At 47.1% G+C, this 20,358-nt stretch overlaps 1 protein-coding gene across 2 annotated transcripts in view; it reads right to left on the reverse strand.

Moving 5' to 3' along the window:
* SLC7A6 (solute carrier family 7 member 6) overlaps positions 1 to 20,358 on the reverse strand; it is a 433,424-nt gene that overhangs the window by 347,752 nt on the left and 65,314 nt on the right. For both annotated transcript variants that reach the window (XM_069217253.1, XM_069217254.1), the window contains one exon: positions 4,898 to 5,443. In XM_069217253.1, coding sequence (XP_069073354.1) covers positions 4,898 to 5,405 — 508 coding nt within the window. In that variant the 5' untranslated portion in view covers positions 5,406 to 5,443. The remainder of the gene's footprint in view (positions 1 to 4,897; positions 5,444 to 20,358) is intronic.

Raw genomic sequence — 20,358 nt, forward strand, 5'->3', positions numbered from 1 at the left:
TGGTGGCCCAGAGACTGGGACTTGGATCGGAATATCCAGCAGCTGCTGGATTGCTGGGGGTCTGGGGCAGGAAGTGGCCTGAGAGAACTGTTTTATCTGGTCTTAATAGCAATGGTCAGGTTGCACATCCATGATTAAGGCACTGCGAAACTCTGAGGACAACCCCGCCCCCCACCCCCCCACCCCCCCACATATTGCTTTGTTTCACTTTGTTCGTTTGCAAAGGTGTTTGGAAGGGGCAACAGATGCTTCAGGGGTAAAAGTAAGCAGTGGGGGTGTTCGGGAGGGGTTTTGAGGGGAGTTGTGTTCTTTTTGTATTACCTCTTTTTCTCCTAGGTTAGACTTGTATACCACGAGTACCATGTATGCCGATCCGTTGCCCACGGTCACCTATGGTAGCCCTTGTGTCCAGCAGCTCGGGTCCTGCGAGGGACCAGAGTCGCGTTTAGACATAGTGCTGGTGTATGGAATGGCCCTACAGTACAATATTAATGGTCTGTTAGACCGCATCAAGAGATCCACTGTCCTGCAATATATCAGGAGATATTGCCCCGGTATCGCTCTCGTGCAGGAGACCCACTTAGTGGGAACCCAATGCTGGTTTCTTGGTCACTTCAGTTATGACAGGGTGTATCACTCAGGTTTCTCCAGGGGCTTCACAGGGGTGGCCATCATGCTCCATAGGTCGCTGCCCATGCTGGCAGACAAGGTCCACACCAACATACACGTCAGAATGGAGGGCTGCCTGGACGGCTGACAAGTTATCTTGATTTCGTGCTATATCCCCCCGCAGCTTCTTCGGGCCCACTCGGGAAGGGCTGCGCACCTTGCTGCTATTCCTCCCGCAGGGTACCACCATTTTAGAAGGAGATTTCAACGCGGTCCCGGATCCGATCCAAGACACCTCTACTGTTCCACGTCCGGGACGATGCACAGGCTCAACATGCCTCCTGACTTCGATGGACTCCTCGGGCCTCTGACGCATGGTGGTCTTGGCACCTGCAGATGAGGGCGTTCACCCACCGGTCAGCAGCTCACCATACAGAGACGCAGACAGATATGATATGGCTCCTGACGGTAGATCTCCTAGCCTTGTCCTCAGTGCAGATTCTTGCCCGTGGTATTTCAGACCACGCTTCGGTCCTGTTGAGCGGATGCACCCCGTGCAGAATATGAGACCAATGTAGCGCTTTAGCATATGGTACTTGAAAGACCCCGCTTTTGTTAATTTCATAGACCAAGAATTAGCGCACTACTTTAGGGAGAATCAGGTGGCCTCAGCGGGCATCCTTTGGGCGGCGAGCAAACCCTCTTTGAGGGGTATCATCGTGGGGTATTGTCATGCAGCAGGAGGCCCAGCAATCTCGGTGGATAACCAAGCTGGAGTGCAAGATGGTGGATCTAGAGCATCGAGCCCAGCAGCCACACGGGGGAGGGGGGTGGGGGAAATGGGGGTGGGTGGGGTATGGGGAGACAGCTGGCGCGCTTCTGCATGCGGAGCTCCAACAGGTGTCTCTTGCAGAGGCTAGACAATACTGGCAGGCCTCGACTTAGAGTATGAGTTAGGCGATAAGACCGGAAAACTGCTTTATTGGTTGGCGACTCAAGATGTCTCGGCTTAGGTGGTACCCCTCAGAGACCGGACTGGCGCCACACGGGAGGATTTGCTGGCTGTTGCGTGCACTTTTGCCTCCTACTATGAGGACCTCTATGCACAAGTCCCTCAGCACAGGGTGGAACAAGAAAACCCCATTCTAAGGGACATTCCGCTGCCCTCCCTTCCGTCATCCTTGGAGGCAGATCAGGACCTACCCTTGACAGAGGAGAAGTACTACAAGAGGTTCCGCTCACACCTGGTGCCTCCTTTGGTGAACACCTATGAAGAGGCACTTCACGGCCGCTCTTTACTACCAGGCCGTGACTGCGCCATTGAAATTACCTGCCTGGGGGATGTTTCCATTGGTGACAGTCTGATGTACTTTAAGCAGCTGAGGGACCATTACGCCCTATCCAACTCCCAGTTTTTTTGCTTACTCCAGATGCGCCATACCCTGTGGACCCATCTGTAGCCAAATTTCTCCCTCCCTGATCATAGCCCGCTCAAGGTGAAACTGGTGATGGGGCGCTTGGAGAAGGGTGCTATTACCCAGATCTATAGCTCCTTGCTTACTAATGCACAAGGTGGCTTCGCCAGGCTGCAGGACAGGTGGGCAACCTGGGTGGGAGAGCTGGACGAGGACGATTGGCGGGAGGCCTACCATGCGCCCAGGGAACTGGCTGTATCTGCCAGGTGGAGGATGGTCCAGATAAATTGCTTCCATATAACAGACCTGTCCCCACGGCGATTGCGACACATACGTTCAGCGACCACTCCGACTCGACCACTCCATTTCCCCCCCACCCCCCAAGGATGCCAGAGATGTGGTCATTTGGAGGCACATCAATTGCACGTAGCATGGGAGTGCCCAGGGATGCGTCCCTTCTGGGTAGGGGGTGGGAGTAGTAGATCTGAGGTCCTTGGGTGTTCCATTGGGTTGAATGTGAGGGTGGTGCTGTTGGGCCTTCTGGAGGAGGTGGGGGGACCAAGAGCTGACAGAATGTTTGTGGGGATTGCATGCCTGGTTGACAAAAGAGATATTGCACAGCTCTGGAGAAGCCCGGTGGTGCCGTCAATCTTGAGATGGTGAGCTGGAGTGGACTGGTGCTCTCAACTAGAAAAGCCAAATTATGAGGCACATGGCTGCCACCAAAAATATGAGAAAATCTGGGGGGGCCAAAGAAGCGCAAAGTGCGGGGGGGGTTTGTGTGGGGGATGGGGGGATGGGGGGGGGGGGCGGTAGGGGCCAAAGCAGCGCAAAGTGTGGGGGGGGGACATATCACCATCAATTTGGTAGTTCTAGCAGGTCTAAATTTAGCTTGTGTATCATGCAGGAGTTTTTGGATTCAATGTGGTATCGAAATTGTTTCACAACTGCGCGCTCGAGTAATTTAGAGATCTATTAGAATTAAATGTGTCTTAAATTTCAGTTTCATAGTGTCACAGGTAGGGTTTTTGAGAAAGCAAACAACTGCTGTTTTGAGGCTTGCTTGCACCGTGCCCAATTTGAGCAAATAATACATTTCTGTTAGCTATGGAATAATTTGAGGTCCAATACTATTCAACAAACATCCTGGCTAAAGATCAATTGGTGAACGGGATAGGGGATTCAAAGGTTATGGGCAGTGTTACTCTCCTTAGTTAGTCCTTCCAACTTCATTGTTAAGAATGTTAAATTCTGCAAATTTGTATGATTCTACGAAATCAGATTTGGGATTAGGGTACGTATTGAGCTAACTAGCTTAAAGCTGTTTATGTTTTGGATTTAATCCTGCAAAAAAAATATCAACAGCATTTGCAACTTCTTGATCTGGATGAGGTTGTTGCACGTGGTCTCAGAGTGAGATAGCAAAATTATCCTTTAAGATGTTATTGGATTTTAAGATTTGAATACAATTACATTTTTGTTTGGCAAGCACTTTTGGGTAATTATGCTTCCGCATCTGCTTAAGATACTTTATCAGTGTTGTTGTAGTATGTATGCCATTTGTATTCTTGCTTTTTAAGCAATAGCTCCCCTATTTTTATTAGCTTTTGCGTATACCACTGATATGCTTCATGCTTAATTTTCATTGCTCTAACTTTAAAGTGCCTATACTTCGTTCAGTGTCATCGTCAGGACTATGTTGAGTTCAGGCAGTTGGTAGGTCTTGAGCTGTCACAGCCGGAGACCAAAATATCCCAAAACTCAGTTAATTCAGATCTAAGTGTTAAACAGGTACTAGCGCTTTTTAATTTTGAGAGCTAAGAATTAATGATATGAAGGGTGTATTATATTAAATTAAGAGGCCTGCAATAGTGGTCAGACCAGAAAAACTGGAAGAGAAAGGCTAAACGTAAGGCAAAAGCCTGTGCGCAAAAACCTAGGTTTAGGGTCCCATAATTTGTAATGTAGGTTGAAGTCTGTTTAAGGAAGAAAAAACTTCTTTCATGTTGGGTTTCTTCTGGAACTCTACCCAGATATTAAAAACACCCAAGACTATCTGGTTATCTTGGACAATTTGAATAAAGAATAAGAATTCTTCAAGCTAGGAGAAAAAGTGATTAGTGAATGTATGTGAGCAGTAGAGCTAAACACATCCTCGCTGAGAGGAGTTGTGTCCTTAAGTATAACGCTGCTACACCATTAGTATGGATACAAGTTTTGCAGAAACCCTGAACATAGTTATAGCTTATATCACTTCCATTTCTTAATCAGTGGTCATAATGAAGGGCTTTAAAGTGTGGAGGAGAGCAATCTGCCATTAAACAGGTTTCACTCAATAACAATAGTTGTACATTGTTCAAAATCATGGCATAAATGATAGCTATGTTTTTACCGCAAATCTTTTACTACGAAGAGCTGCTTTCCAATAGGTTTTAAAAGTGTCTGAGGGTGAGCCAATACATAGAAAAAACAGCACTTGACTGAATTCAAAGGAACAGTGAGATAAAGGATCTTTGTATGCAGAACTTTGATTGTGTAGCTATTGTGAGCATACCAAGGAAAGAGAAGTTTAAGTCACATTTAAAGGGACAGGTTAAAAGTTATATGTATTAGTTTCAAGTTGCATGGACTGAGATTAATTTTAAAATGGTATGCACATGAAGTGCACACACTTATATTGCCAGCAGTTTAGATGTGAGTGGGACAACACTACTATATAGTTTAACAGACATGTAGCTTTAGTTTATTTTCCTGCAATTGAAGCTCTAAAATGAAAGCATAACAGCAGCCCCCATTCCTACACAAAAACATTTGAACTCATAAAACAATTACAACAGTATGAGAAATGCATTCAAATAAAAAAAAATACTCACAGACACAGGCTGCTGCAATAAGACGAGATGCAACATAAGGAGGTTCACAGGAGGTAAAAGCAGGTTGTACCAGGTAATTGGCAAACGTTATAGCAATAACTGCTTGGCTTGTTGGTTCAATGATTAGTAAGGAGGTCCACAAACGGATAAAAGCAACAAAACTGCCAAAGGCTTCAAGTATGTATGAATAGCTCCCTCCTGACTTGAGGATGGTGGTTCCAATTTCTGCATAACATAGTGCTCCAATTACTGAAAAGACACCTCCAGCAGCCCAGATCACTAATGACAATCCATAAGATGCACTGTAACGTAGCACCCCTTTGGGCGAGATAAAGATTCCAGACCCAATCATGTTGCCAACTATGAGACTGACACCGTTCAGCAAGGAAATTTCTTTTTTCAGTTGCATAGTTTCAGATTTTTCATTTTCAGAATCAGCCATATTTTGGCTGTCAGGTTGAATGTTATTCATGTCCGAGGTAAGAGGTGTTCGTCTTTCTTCTCCCATTGTGAAATGTAGCACTGATTCTCAACTACGAGATCAATCTGGGGGAAAAAACATAGCTGCTTAATATGGAGACCTAAAACATTTTAAACTATTAACTTATGTCTTATTTAAAATATTAACTTATGTCTTTTCACCACGTTTTTCTTGTCCAAAAAAAAAACGCAACAGCTAAACTGGAAAGAAAACACTAAAGTACACATCTGAACAACTCACAAGCTGAAAATAAAAATTAACATGAAGTGGAATACGTCTATAGTTCTACAAGAAGCACAATAGTTGTGTAAGCAGTGGTGCAAGGTCAGCACTTTACTGCATGATGGAATACTCTACATTTTGTTTTTAAAAAGGGGGTGCTCACATTACATAGTTCCCATTCACACAGGAGATATTGTTTGTGAATGTATATTCCTCGGAAGTGGCCAGTTGCTGAACAAGTTACTTACATGTTTTAATGCCTTATCTGGCAAAGACTATCTAGCCACAGAGTCCTTATTTTAGATTATTTCCCAGGAGTCAAACTGGATCAAGGCATTTTTTTGTGAGCAGTACCCCTGCGCCCTGGTAGGTGGTATCATTCAGCTGTGCCTGGTGTCGTCGTAAATGACCTGTGCGGTGCCTATAGAGGCGCAACTCCATCGTGGTCGCATCAATTTGTTTTCTAGACTTTCCAAGCCAGCAGTGTGGAGCCACGAATAAAACTGTCAGCTGGTGTGTTGAGCTAGGTCCATTAAAGGGCGAACAACTCTTAATTCTGAAATTCTTTCGCATGGAGGATGGGTGCCTCAGTAAGCAAACTGTGGCTAGAAAGGGTCTCTATCAGGTAAGGTGTTACTGAAGGTAAGTAACTTGTTCATCTGACAGACCTCTGGCTGCAGATTCCTTACCTTAGAATAGATACTCAAGCAATACCTCCCCGGAGGTGGGGCTGTCATACGGATTAGACAAAGAAGTCCTGTAGGACCGAAAGGGCAAAGTGACTGTCATGCCAGACCTGCCTGTCCAGGCAGTAGTGCTTCATAAACATGTGCAAGGAAGCTCACATTGCTGCCTAACAGATCTCCAGGCCAAGACCTCAGCAAGCTAAAGCAGTGGTTGCAGCATTGGCTCTGGTAGAATGAGCTCACAAACATTTGGGAGCTGGCTTTTTAGCCAGTGCATAGCAGATCTTGAGGCAGAGCACGATCCATTGTGAGATGGCCCGCTCCTGCCACACCTTTCCTTTATTTGCTACAATGTTTCCTGTGAAGAGCTGATCATCCACGCAGAACTATTGTACGGTCAAGGAAGAATAGTAACACTCTTTTGGAGTCCAGTCAATGGAGTCTCATCTTCTTTACAGGGGTAAGGCAGAGCATACAAAAGTAGGCAAAAAGATGGAATGGCCTACGTAAAAGGGAGTTACCACCTTCAGTAGACGGGATGCTCTAGTCCGAAGAACAAGCTTGTCCAGACATGTGTTGAGGTACAGAGGATGTGCTGACAGTGCCTGTAGCCCACTGACTCTCCTGGCAGATGTTACCACCATCAGGAAGGACGTTTTTATTGTAAGAAGGCTGAGTGGACAGATATGTAGCGGCTTCAAGGGAGCACACGTCAAAAATGTGAGAACTAGGTTGCGGTCCCACTGTAGCTTAATAAAAAGGTGCAAGTGGAAACATATCTTGAAGACCTTTCACAAACCTGTGTACAATAGGGGTAGGGATGCCTAGCTGCCAAGATAATATTGCAGACTTCAGGTGGAAGGTTGAAAGCTGATGAATGTCACCGCTCAATCTCATCACATGAAGGCAAAACGATTTCAGGTTCTGGTGCAGAACCCTGCCCTGGTGCTGGCCAATGAGGCAGCCTGATTGGAGGACCTGTGCTCATAATCAACAGCTGGAGTTACCGGACACTCTGTGCCCAATCACAGAACACTGAACAGGAGTGGTATGGGCAGAAAGGCACGTAGGAGGTGAAAAGCGTCTCCAAGCGAGAGCAGCCCTGGAAACTCCAACACGCGCAACAGTTGACACTGCATGTTCAAAGGAGGTGAACAGATCAAACCAAGGCTCTCCCCACTCTTGGAAGAGATCCTGCATTTCCTCCGAATGGAAATGCCATTCGTGATCTGCTAGGCATCAACGGCTGAGTTTTCCTGGTCTGGTGTTGAGAGTCCACCAAGTGTTTAATCACTAAGGATATGGAAATGCCCTGTTTTTCCAACCAAGTCCAGAGGTGCAAAGCCTTTTGACACAGAGTCCACACACCGCCGCCCCGCCCCCCCCCCCACACACACACACCACCCTGTTTGTTGAAATACCACATGATGGTGGTGTTGTCCATGAACATCTGTACCAGCTTTCCCTTGACTGAAGGAAGAACCACTTATAATGCCACTCAATCGCCCGAAGCGCAAGTAGTTTGATGTGAAGGCCGGATTCTGCCAGAGACCAGAGTCCTCTAATCTCCATCCAGTCTAGATGGTCACCCCGGCACAGGAGTAACACATCTGGCAACACAGTCGGCTCTGGTTATGGAAGGGAGCAGGGTCTACCATTGACCCAATTGTGGTTAGTTAGCTACCAATGCAGATCTTTTTCGCAGTTCCCCTCTGAGATCTGAATGATATCGGGGAGATTCCCCTGATGCTGCACCCACTGGAACTTCAGTTCTCACTGCAGAGCCCACATATGCCAATGGTAATGTTTTAGTAGCAGGTTGCAGAAAACTTGAGGCCCATTAGCCTCAGAGTCAGTCTCACTGAAATCCAGGACAGAAGTTGACACATTGGTATCATAGCCTGAATATCCTGGACTCATACTCGGGGGGGGGGGGGGGGGGGGGGGGGAGAAGCCCGAAATTGCACAGTGTCCAAAACACTTCCGATGAAAGGAAGAGTCTGAGAGGGAGTAAGGTGCGACTTTCCCATGCCATAGTTTGAAGGTGGGGGATGACTTCCTGTAGCAAACCTCCATTCAATAGCAAATCGTAGAGGTAGGAGAAAGACTGGAACCCTTGACCTTCTGAGGAGAGCTGCAGCCACAGCCATCTCTTTTGTGAACACCCGAGGGGAGCAGAGCAAACTGAAAGTGCTCCTGGCTGACCATGAACCGCAGGTAAGGCCTGTAGGCAGACAGAAAGTATGTGTCCTGGAAGTCCAACTACACCATCTAGTCTCTTGGATCCAGGGCAGAGAGGACTTACGCAAGCATCCTGAATTTTTCCTTCTTTAGGAAGAGATTAAGGAACAGGGCTAGAATAGGACTAAGGCCTCTGTCCTTCTTGGGCACCAGAAAGCAGCAGGGAAAGCAACTACAACCAGCTTCTCATGCTGGCACCTTCTTGATAGCTTCCTTTGCCAAAAAAGCTAACACTTCCTGATAGAGCAAGGAGATGAGGTCCTCCGTCAGATTGTCTTAAGTATGTGGCATGGGTTGGGAACATTCATCACAAAGGGGAGGGAGTAACCCCTTTCGATGAGCTGCAAAACTCAACGGTCAGATGTTACTGACATCCAGTGGTGCAGGTGATGGTATTTCCTGCCACCCCTCCACCCCCACTAAATTCCAATGATGGTTAGAGGGCAAACTAAAGAGTCTGGGGGCTGCAGTCATCATGAGTAGTGGACTGGCTCAACTTCACACTCTCTCCCACGTGGTCTGTGGGAACTGCATCCCCAGCCACAAAAAGTGAATTGTTAGCCATGGTGGCTGGGTGTGTAAAGACACGGCTTAAAGCCCCTTCTATGACCAAGAAAGGCAGACTGGGGTTGGCATGGGGGCCATGGAAAGGTCCAAGGACCGAGCAGAAGCCCTGCTGTCCTTAAAGAGCTCCAGTGCAGAGTCTGCCTCCTCCCCGAACACAAAGGAACTAGTAAAGAGCATGTCCATGAGGAAAGCTTGGACATCCCACGAAAAGCCACTGGTTCTCAACGGGGGACGGCTTAAGGGCCACTGATGATTAAATCTCTGTCCAGCAAGCCTGTTGTGTCAGCCCACATCTTAAGGTGAACTTGGCTGCATCTCTCCTATCAGCAATTGCTTGAGAGATTGTCTCAGGCGTCCCCTGAGACCAATGGGTAGCACTTGCGCAAATGAGCCCCAGATCTATGGAGTATTGGCCCAAGAGGCATGCGGTGCTCACCGACTGCAGTGCCAGGCTGGCAGGAGAGAACATCCTCTTCTCGAAGGTATCCAGCTTTTTGGTTTCTCTATCCAGTGGAGTGAGAGAATGCACCAGGGTTTGTTTGCAGGTGGAGGCCTGAACCACCAAGCTCTTAAGGGTGTGGTGCTGGGTGAGGAAAATGGGGTCCAATGGGGGTGGTGCAATATTTGTGGACAGTTTAATATGCACAGCAGCCCTTGTGCAGGGCTTGGACCAGGCTCAGATCAGGACGTCAGTAAAGGCTTCACTGAATGGGAGTAATGGCCCACAGGTGAAGCATCTCCGTCAAGATGTTTGTCTTGACAGCCACAGAGGGTTGAATAAGTTTCAAAACCTCATCTGCCCTCCGCACCATCATTATGAATGAGGTACCCTCCTCTGTAGCCAAGGTAGGGGATGGGGTAAGGTCAGTGTCTGGGGAGGTATCCAGTCCACTGGCATCCCCAGATACTCATACCAGTTGTCCTCAGGATCTTCTAAAGATTCGTATCCATAAGGGTCCTGCAGAACCCTCCCAATCCATGCCTGTCGTATGGATAAGGCACTGGCTTCGAAGTGGGGAGTCGGCCCCCAGTAGGCTCCATATCAGAGCTAAGAATGATGATGGGGGCAGTGCCACCGCTGGGAATCGGTAACATGGGCAATGAAGTGGTCTTCCGGGAAAGTCCAGGTAGCACGCCCGGCGCCACTAAAGATCCAACAATAGATCCTTGGGGCCTAACTGGCGCCAAGAGTGAAGATGCCAGAGCAGAAAACAGTAGGGGCCCCTCCCAGACCCGTGGGGCCTGGGGGAGCTCCAGAGGGGTCATGCTGCCTAAAAACGAGGTGCATAGCCTCATAAAATACCTCACGTTAGGCAGGGACTCTGGCTTCTGGAAATTCAGTGAAGCACGGAGATGGCCCAGATTTAGGCTCCATCACAGAGCAAGTCCTTGAGTGTCGACAGCCTTGTAACACATCTAAAATTTCTTGTACTGTGAAGTCGAAGACCTCGTACTTTTTTCTTTTTGTGGGACATACTTGACAATTTGGTATGCATGACAACTGCCAAGTATGACTTTGTGAACAATCTCAGGACCTTCTCATGACCGAGACCTGGAGCGCTGCAAAAGACGATCAACGTTTGGCGGCAAGGAGCTTGAGAGAGCGCTCTTTCGGTGCCTTAGAACACACAGTGCAGCAGTACTTGCATTTCTTGGTGGTGTCATCTCACTAAAGATAGCAGAGAAAAACCAAACGCAGGTCTGTCACCGCCATCTGTCGATGGTAGGCACTGCATGGCTTATAACCCGCCTTCCAGCTGGACATCCTTCACACCAGGAAACAAAGTTTCAAATCTTCGACAAAAGGTTGAAAGAAAAAGGTCAGTCAAAAAATGGCTGTGGATAACCCTTCCTGATTCTGTGCCGCCTTCAGCAGAAAGAAAAGAACAGACGTCAGCGCACTAGGGTAGAGGCGACACAGGCACGCGCACATCATATCAGATATGGACACTATCGACACCTCGTGGAGCCGAAGGACACCACATACCGGTGTACAGGCATACTATTTTAAGGTAAGGAATCTGCAGCTAGAAGTCTGTTTCAGATGGAGGCATAACTAAAACTTCCACTTGGCCAATTCATTCATAAGTCACTGAAAAATAACAAAACAAACATGACATAAAATATACACCTGTAGTAGAGTAGATGGGTACTGTTACTACACTCTGGTAAAAAGCAAAAGCAATAAAATAACACAGCAAGAATTCAATGACATGAATTAGTCAATGATTATCCTATAAACTACAAATATTCAAATGAAAGAAAGATCAGGGAGCATTAAAGCTGGAAAGTAAGGATCTGAAAGCAGAAAACAAGAAGATAAGCACACTATGGCATATCATCCAATTATACACACCACACCTAAACAAATGCTGACTGTATAACATTTGACCTCTCGATCTTAGGTTCTGCATAACTTAACGTTTGCCACTTCCTTATCTTAACAACATCCTCACTCTGTTAGATTAAACTTAAACATATAAGGAAATAGGTCATTATGTGTATGGCCTTCACAAGTAATGGACCCACAATCACCCTTTCACTGGGAACCAAACACCCCTTTGTAGCGCTTAACTCTCAGGGTAGTGAAGCAGAGCAGGCCAGGGCCTACTCAGGGGAGGTGGTGTGGGCTAGTTATTACCATTCGCTAGCGCACGATATTAACACTCAATTACGGACTGATCTGTCTGTGCTATTTCTTTAGAAAAGGATAAGTACATTCATTACACACACACTACCTAATACTACATAGTAATAATTTAAAAATACACATAAGGCTGGTGGAAATCCCTTTGACATTACATTTGACCCAAAAAGGATCAAAACCCCACAAATCACAAAATCCCTCCCCCCCCCTTTTTTTTTTTTAAATAACACAATCATAGAGAGGGTGCTACTTTATATCATGACAAGGTTACCATATTTAAAAAAAACTGAATCGGGTCATAATACACCATTCTATCACTGACTTACTAACCAGAATCAATCTGCAATCATTATAAATAAAGCACTGCAATGTTTAATTAAGCATTGCAGACTTTCAGAAATAATCGTTCCTGTCAGCAATGACACCTTTAAATGAAGCATTGGAAGCAACACCATTTAATAAAGCACTGTACAAACATAAAAAACATGGCTGTGTCTTTATTAAACAAACTTAGGCCAAAAACATGTAGCCTTATGACCAACAAACAGAATGTTGCACTCCGAGGCCATCTAGCAAAAGTGCAGCCTTGGGAAGCCTGGTTTACAGACAGAAAGCCAGAGGGGCTAGTAATTTTCTTTAGACCGTGCAAACTTATGAGCAATACCTTTCTAATACTTTTTTTGGGCGGGGAAGCAGATGATCGACTCCTGCAGCACCCCCCACACTCTTGCTTGCTGGTGATGCCCCTGGAGTTAACATACCAGAGAAACTTGGGTATCGGAGGGCCCATACAGGACATTATGGGTCACACCCTCACAGGAGTGTACATATTTGAATAGTGCGTCTGGCTGTTTTCCTCTGTAAAGCCGTGTTGTGTCATGGTTTCCTTTTAGCTTTCTTTATTCCCCCTTTTTTTAAATCCCTTTTTGTGTGGGGTGCCCAGTCCGACTGGGCACCCAGCTGGGCCACTTTTGTTGGGGGAAGCTTGGGAGGTCCACCCCAAGTACCCCGCTCAGCTCCCTGCCTTGCTGACTTTCGCCTCTACCAGTGCCGGAGACGGCAGATTTCTTCTCCGCTGCCCACTCCTGCGGGCATGGTGTCTTCTTTGTAGTGATTACCCCGCTCCCCCAACCATAGGCATGGGGAGCAGGGCAAACCATCCACAACAGACAATAGGGGTGGTGGGGTGGTATGCAACAGAGCTTCTCCAGCCTCCCTGTTCCTCACTCAAGGAGGGGGCAGAGGAGAGGGACACAAATGTGCTCACCGCTGTTGTTCCTTACGTCAGGGCCTAGAGATGGGGTCCCAGGCTCCTTGCTTCTGTCTTGGGGGTGGAGTTATGCTTTGGCACTCCCCTAGTTTCCGAGGTGGGGTCCCAGGCAAATGTATATATAAACCACAGAGCAGGTTGGGATCCCTGGGCCTCCAGAGCGCTTGAAAGGTGGCCCCACACACACACACACACACCCTGCCAGGGTTCATAATTATCAATACCTTTTGTGTGTACCCCAGGGCAGTGGCCCACCCTATGGGTTTCTTGAGTGCTCTAGTGCTTCGCTAGGGGGTCAAAAGTCAAACCTTTTCACCAGAAATATCTCCGGTCCCGTTTGACATGATGTTGCACTCATTTTTCTCCTGGTGACGAGCCCTAGCTACTTGAAGCTAGTTACTCAGGCCTCCTGGCATGTAAGGCTGCATACTTTGCAGACAGCTGGTTCCACTAACTCCCTGTGCCAGCCTCTTTTTGCTTATCCTCTGTTCTTTCTCCTGCAGAGAAATACAATTAACTTGTCCCAGCAGAGTGACAAAAAGGGCCCTGCTCTGATAATTATCTGGAAAAAACAGGACGATTATGGATGATGAACATATATATCCATTTGGGACTTGCATATTTGATCTTGGTTCATACGTTTCACCCCAAATCGATACTTTGCTGGATTTGCAGGCCAAAGGGAACTGTATTCTAAGGCAGATTTCCTCCATGTCTATAAGAAAGTTCCACTGTAGACAAACAGTAAACCACACTGACTTTCCATACCAGAGTCCACTAATATTATAAGACCTTCCTCAGGTCATTATCTAACCCTGCAGAGTCCCCTCTGTGTCAGGCTACCTGTAAGCAGATATAGGGCTGCGCACCACAGTAGTCTCAGACATGTACTGCTAACATATGCGCACTCGTGTTCACGTGTAACCAGCCAAGTGCCCCTTGCCGTGTCACAGTGGCCTTATTTTAAAGGCGTGACACTGGTGGTAAACACGCCCTGTCCGTTTACAGGGTGATCACAATGAGTGAGACACCATTTGTAAGGCTCACTCACAATAAAATTTCAAACGAACAAGTTACTTACCTTCGGTAACGATATATATCTGGTAGAGAGATATTCTAGTTGAAGATTCCTTACCTTAGAATTTCCCCAGGCATCAGACTGGATCCAGAGATTTTTCTTCGAGCAGTACCCTTGTGCGCCGCCAAGTGACGTGGGCAGACTCTGCATCTGTCGTTGGCATCATGGTAGCTGTGATGACATCGGGGTTGTACATAGGTGCCGCCTCTGTGATGTCAGTTTCTTTACACAACTTTCCACTCCAAAAGCACAGAGCCATGAAGAACACTGAAAAGGTGAGCCAGAGCTAAGGCCCGGAAAAGGGAACACCTGTCCCCATTTCGCAAGCGGGAGTATGGGTGAGGTAAGGAATCTGCACTAGAATATGTCTCTACCAGATAAATTGTTACCAAAAGTAAGTAACTTGTTCATCTGTCAGAGACTTCTAGTTTCAGATTTCTTACCTTAGAATAGATACCCAATCAATACCATCCTCAGTAGTGGGCTGCAAACTAAGATCATACTAAAAAGTCCTGCAGGACCGAACCACCATAGTAGCCGTCTCTGCGGACCGGATTGTCCAGGCAGTAATGTTTTGTGAACATGTGCAGAGATGCCCACATTGCTGCCTGGCAGATATCCAGGACAGGAACGCCACATGTAAAACTGTGATAGCAGCAGTTGCTCTGGTGGAGTGAGTGCGCCAGCCCTCAAGGGGTTGCTTCTTTGGCAAAGTGTAGCACATTTTTGATGCAAAGTAGTACCCATCATGAGATGGTACACTTCTGCACTGCCTTCCCTTTCTTCACACCCACATATCCAACAAAGAGTTGATCGTCCACCCGGAAATCTTTAGTACGATTGAGGTAGAACGCCAAAGCTCTTTTTGGATCCAGACAGTGGAGTCTCTCCTCTTCATGAGAAGGATGTGGGAGTGCATAAAAAAATAGGCAAATTGATGCATTGGTCTAAATGAAAAGGTGTGACTACTTTAGAAAGGAAGTAGGCCCTACTACGAAGCACCACTGTCAGAGTGAACAGACAAAAATGGGGGTTTAGAAGAAAGAGTTTGAAGCTCACTCACTCAGCGAGCAGAGGAGATGGCAACAATCAATGCAGTGCTGAGAGCAAGGAGCCGCAAGGGACAATTGTGGAATGGCTCAAAAGGGGCACACATTAAGTAGTGAGGACCAGATTGAGCTCCCACTGGGGCCAATAAATGGAGTGGGAGAAAACAAATGGGTGAGCCTTAAGGAATCTACCAACAATGAGACTTGAAAAGGGAAGGTTGATCTGTCAATCTTAGAAAGACAGATAGCTGATAAGTAACCTTTAAGGGTGCCCAAAGCAGAGCCCTGCTGGGCTAAAGAAAGGATGAACAAAAGAACCTCAGAGAGAGGATCAACAGACTTGTTGGTATACCATGGCACAAATTTATGCCAACGAAAGAAGTATACCGTTTTTGTGGAGGGACGCTGGGCTGCCAAGATAACGTCACAGACTTCGGGCGGAAGGTCAAAAGCTGTCAACTGCCACGCTCAATCTCCACGCATGAAGGTGAAGATTGGACAGGTTCAGGTGGAGGACTGTCCTCCTGTTGCTGCGACAAAAGATCCTCCCAAAGGGGCAGTCTGACTGGAGGATCTGTGGCCATGCTCAGTGGCTCTGGATACCATACTCTTTGTACCCAGTCTGGAGCCATAAGTATTACTTTGCCCTGGTTGTTCTTGATGATCTTCAGAACTATAAACAGAAGTGGTATAGGCAAGAAGGCGTAAAGGAGCCCTGAGGTACACTAGAGACGTAAGGAGTCACAGAGCGAGTGCCGCCTTGGAAATGTGTTCTCTGCGGAGGCGAAGAGATCTAACCAAGGCTCCCCCCCATTGCTGAAAGAGACCTTGCACCACCTCCGGCTTGAGACGCCATTCGTGATCGACTATGCAGCGACAGCTATGTTCGTCTGCTCTGGCGTTCAGATAGCCTGCCAGATGCTGAACCACCAGGGTAATGCCCTGATGTGCCAGCCATGTCAAGAGGCACAGAGACTCTTGACAAAGGGTCCAGGACCCCACCCTGCCCTGTTTGTTGCAGCACCAAATGGCAGTAGCTGTGTCCGTAAACACCTGCACCACTTTCCCTTTGAGAGAGGAAAGGAATGCTTTAATTGCAAGTCTGAACGCCCGGAGCTCCAGAAGACCGACGTGGTGTCCAAACTTTGCCGGAGACCACACAACTCTGATCTCCGCCTCACCCAAGTGGCTGCCCTCTCCCAGGAGTGACATGTCTGTCACTACTGTAAGATCTGGTTGAAGAAGGGCGAGTGATCTGCTGCCGAGTCAATCCTGATTCGAAAGCCACCACTGCAGGTCTTCCGCAGTCCCCTCCGAGATCTGGACCATGTCGGAGAGAGTCCCTTGATGCTGCACTCACAGGAACTTCAAGTCCCACTGCAGAGCCAGCATATGCCATCTGGCATGTGTCACAATCAGGATGCAGTAGCCATTTCAGATGATCTGCAAAACCCACCTATTCCTCGTGATGGATTCCCAGTGGTGTGATGGCGAGTCCTGCCTCCAACTCATCTGAGATGGGGGAACAGAGTAGGAAGGCTTGGAGGCTGCAGCAGGGTTGGACTTGGCAGAGCTCTGGTTCGCTGTCCCACACGCCTGTGGGATTCCACATCCCTAGCCACACAGGGGTTGAGTAGCGTGGTGGCACAGTGGTTGGGAAGGGGACTCGACACAGCCCCTTCCATGGTCAGAAAAGAAGACTGTTGTGGACGAGGGGCAGTCCTAAGGACCGAGCAGTAACCTGGGACTCCTTGAGAGATGATAGCCCGGGCCCCTCTGGGATCTGCGGCAAAGCAATCCCACAACGAATGGGTATTGCGGTCCAAAAGGCATGCTGTGTTCACTGACCGCAGACTGGAGGAAGAAAACATCTTCTTCCCAAGTTTGTCTAGTCTCTTTGATTCGCAATGCGGGGGAGCGGAAGGGAATGCTCCAGAAGAAGAGGAAGCCTGAATCACAAGGCTTTAAAGCTTGGGGTGTTGGGACAGGAATTTAGGGTCATTCGGGGCAGGCCGATGGCGGTGGGAGATTGTCTTGTTCACAGGAGCCCCTGTGCTGGTTCTGGACCAAGTACCCAGAAGCACATCAGTGAGGGCTTCATTGAATGGGAGTAGAGGCTCTGAAGTTGAACCCTAGGCTGAAGCACCTCTGTTAGGTTAGTCCTGATTGCTATAGACGTTAGTTTGAGGCCAAAGACCTCAGCCGCCCTACTGACCACCATTGAATAGGAGGCTCCCTTCCCCGTAGCCATGGTAGGAGGAGAAAGCATGCCAGCATCTGGAGAAGTATCCAGACCACTAGTATTCACCCAATTCCTGTGCCCAGTCCATGTTAGGGTCATCCAGCTGGTATTCATAAGGGTCCAGCGACACCTCCAATCCCTCCTCATATTCTTGCCCATAGGAAAAAGGGTCCAAATCCAACCTGGGGTGAGTAGGCTCCATTGAAGTCAGAAATGGCTGACGAAATTCTGTCTCATCAGGAATTAGGACTGGGTCGATGTCGATCGTGGATCCAACTGACGTTGTGAGCGTCAGTGACTTGGCCAGCGCCCGTTAGGGGTTGCAATTGTACAACCAGCATCGGCACAGTTCTGCTTAGGGCCCTCTGAGGCCGAAGCTGCCAGCATGGAACCCAAGGGCCCACAGCCGAACCCCCCCCTCCCCCCAACACAAAAAAAACAGCACAGCCGTCAAAGGGGGGGGGGGGGGGGGGGGACAGTCTTCAGGGACATCCTCGACCACCAAAAGACACAAATTGAAATTGGTCACAAACACGACCAGGGTAGCTCTCTTCAGATCATCCTGTGACGCGGAAAGAAAAGAACTGACGTCATTTTACACAACTGATTCAGTAAGAGCCAACGGGGACCATCATTATAAAAGAGTAGAACAAGGCCATTTAAAATCTAAATGAAGTTAAAATGACAAGGTTCCCTTTAGGTTTTTAGTGTGGGAAAGTGTGGTGTTGATGTATGTCTGTGTGGATGAAAGGTCAAGGAACAGAATGTGAGGGTGGAATGTATAAGACTTTGTGGAATGTGAGCTGTAAGTAAACAGGCGGTTGGAGGGAAGGTGGTAAAGGCAGTTGCTCCTTTCTCTGTGTACAACTTGAATGCAAAATAAATTAATTATCTGAACTACGTCCTTCATTCTACAACACAATCACACCACATGAAAGAGCTTCACAGAAAGTAGGGCTGTGAGTGGGCTTAAGAACGTCTGGAGTTAAAATCATCCACGTCTGAGCTATTTACAGGAGAAAACCGGGGCAGTTTCCATAGCCTTTGAACGGTTTTACAGATTGTGGAGTAGCTTTGAATTTTTTTTTTAAATAAAATTACAAAACCAGGTGAGAGAAGGCACCATCTTAAGGAAGCTTCACCTGAATGTGTAGCAAGTTTTTTCAAGCAAATTCACTTGACATGAGATTACTGGAATGCGCATCTCTTTGAAAAGGCTGCGATCTGAAATAAGATCTGCCAGCAGTTTGCATGCATCATATCAAATAAGCAAAGTCCATGTGGAGAAGAGCACTTATGAGTCAAGAAAATAGAACAGACAACGCAGGCACATAATGTAAAAGGCGTTTTATCACAATCAATGATTTGGTATATTTTTGCCTAGGTAGGTAATGAGTAGTGTAAGTTTTCTCAGCTTTCCTACTGGATAGCTCATGGCTTCATCTACCTTCTGTCCTAGCATTAATAATTCACCCTTTTTTAACCAAGACCCAGTATTAAGGTTTCCTAGATGAAAGACTGATATATGTCCTATTCACAAACGTGAAAGGGAGCCAATATCTACTGCAGCAAACACTATGCAATCAATGGATGACAACCTTGACTCTAAGAAGGGATGTCAGTAAGCAGACATGCCCTCCATAGGTATGCATGCAATCTGCAGGCCAGAGGTTCCAGTTCCATCTGAGATGATGCCATCTTTCATAAGTTAGACTATAGCAGTTCATTATTAAAAACCAAGAAACACATCTGTGTTGTTGGCAGTTTAGGATGGCGCTGGGAGATGAATGCTGTACACTGTTCCACAAGGCACAGAATGTTTCTCAGCAAGGCCTACTGAGCCTTCATTTCTTCAGAGTTCACTATGCTGAGTACCATTCCATTAAGTAAATAAGGAATATTCTGCACAGTGGTAAACCAGTTAAAGGGTGGGTTGATCACAACTAAAATGTCTAGCATCTCAGGAACTATTTGTATTAAAGAAGAAGCAGATGTTTTCACTACTGACACACGCTCCATCTCGTCAGATGAATCCTCCACATCATTGAAAAAACCACGTAAATATAGTAATAGTTCCTCATCAGAGGGGTGGAACACGGATGAAGAAGGTTCCCACCCATTCTACCACTATCCACAATACCCACCTGGACAACCCCTAGCCTGGCAACAACCCTTCCCCTTCTACCAACCACGCCCGATGTTTCCATATGTGCCTTTTTTAGGCCGGGGCAGAGGAAGAGGCAGAAGGAGAGGAAGAGGCAGGCGGGTTCATTGGGCCCAGGACGAACAACAGATGGTAACACGCAGCCAAGGGAAGAATCTTCCGAATCGAATTTAGTGGTCAACCTTTCGTCCAGACCCCTTTCTTCCATTGAACTATCAGTCCTGAATAAAGGACTCGGATTTGTACCCACACCTCAAGAAGACTCTTTCCGCCTTCATTGTGAACTATCCCACTTCTTTAGAAAGATTAGACTACAACTTTTCTTTCAAGATAAGCCCGATACCAATCAACTGACCGATACTGGTCTCAAAAAACCTTCTAAATTTGTGCCACCAACCACATCTATGCCGTGTGAGCTATTAGCTTTCGAACAAGCGGTTCTGAGTGACCTATCTTCTCTTCAACCCAAACGGACCTTTTCTAACACCTCTAATGAGGAGAGGAACGTCCTGAAAACATTATCATCGGACACTAGTATCGTCATCAAACCTGCTGACAAAGGAGGAGCCACAGTGATTCTGAATTCAGTTGACTATAGACGTGAGTGTCTACGCCTTCTGGAGGATTCCTCATATTACACTCAGATCAATATTGATCCCACTGAGAGACTTCAGAAAGAAATACGCAGTATGGTAGAGGAGGCTGTATCTAATCTATGGATTTCAAAAAGGGAGGCAGAATTTTTGGACACTCCACATCCGCGCACTCCCTACTTTTACTGCCTACCTAAAATACACAAGGGTAAAATACCTCC

This window comes from Pleurodeles waltl, chromosome 12, assembly GCF_031143425.1.
Source record: "Pleurodeles waltl isolate 20211129_DDA chromosome 12, aPleWal1.hap1.20221129, whole genome shotgun sequence".
Lineage (NCBI taxonomy): Eukaryota > Metazoa > Chordata > Amphibia > Caudata > Salamandridae > Pleurodeles > Pleurodeles waltl.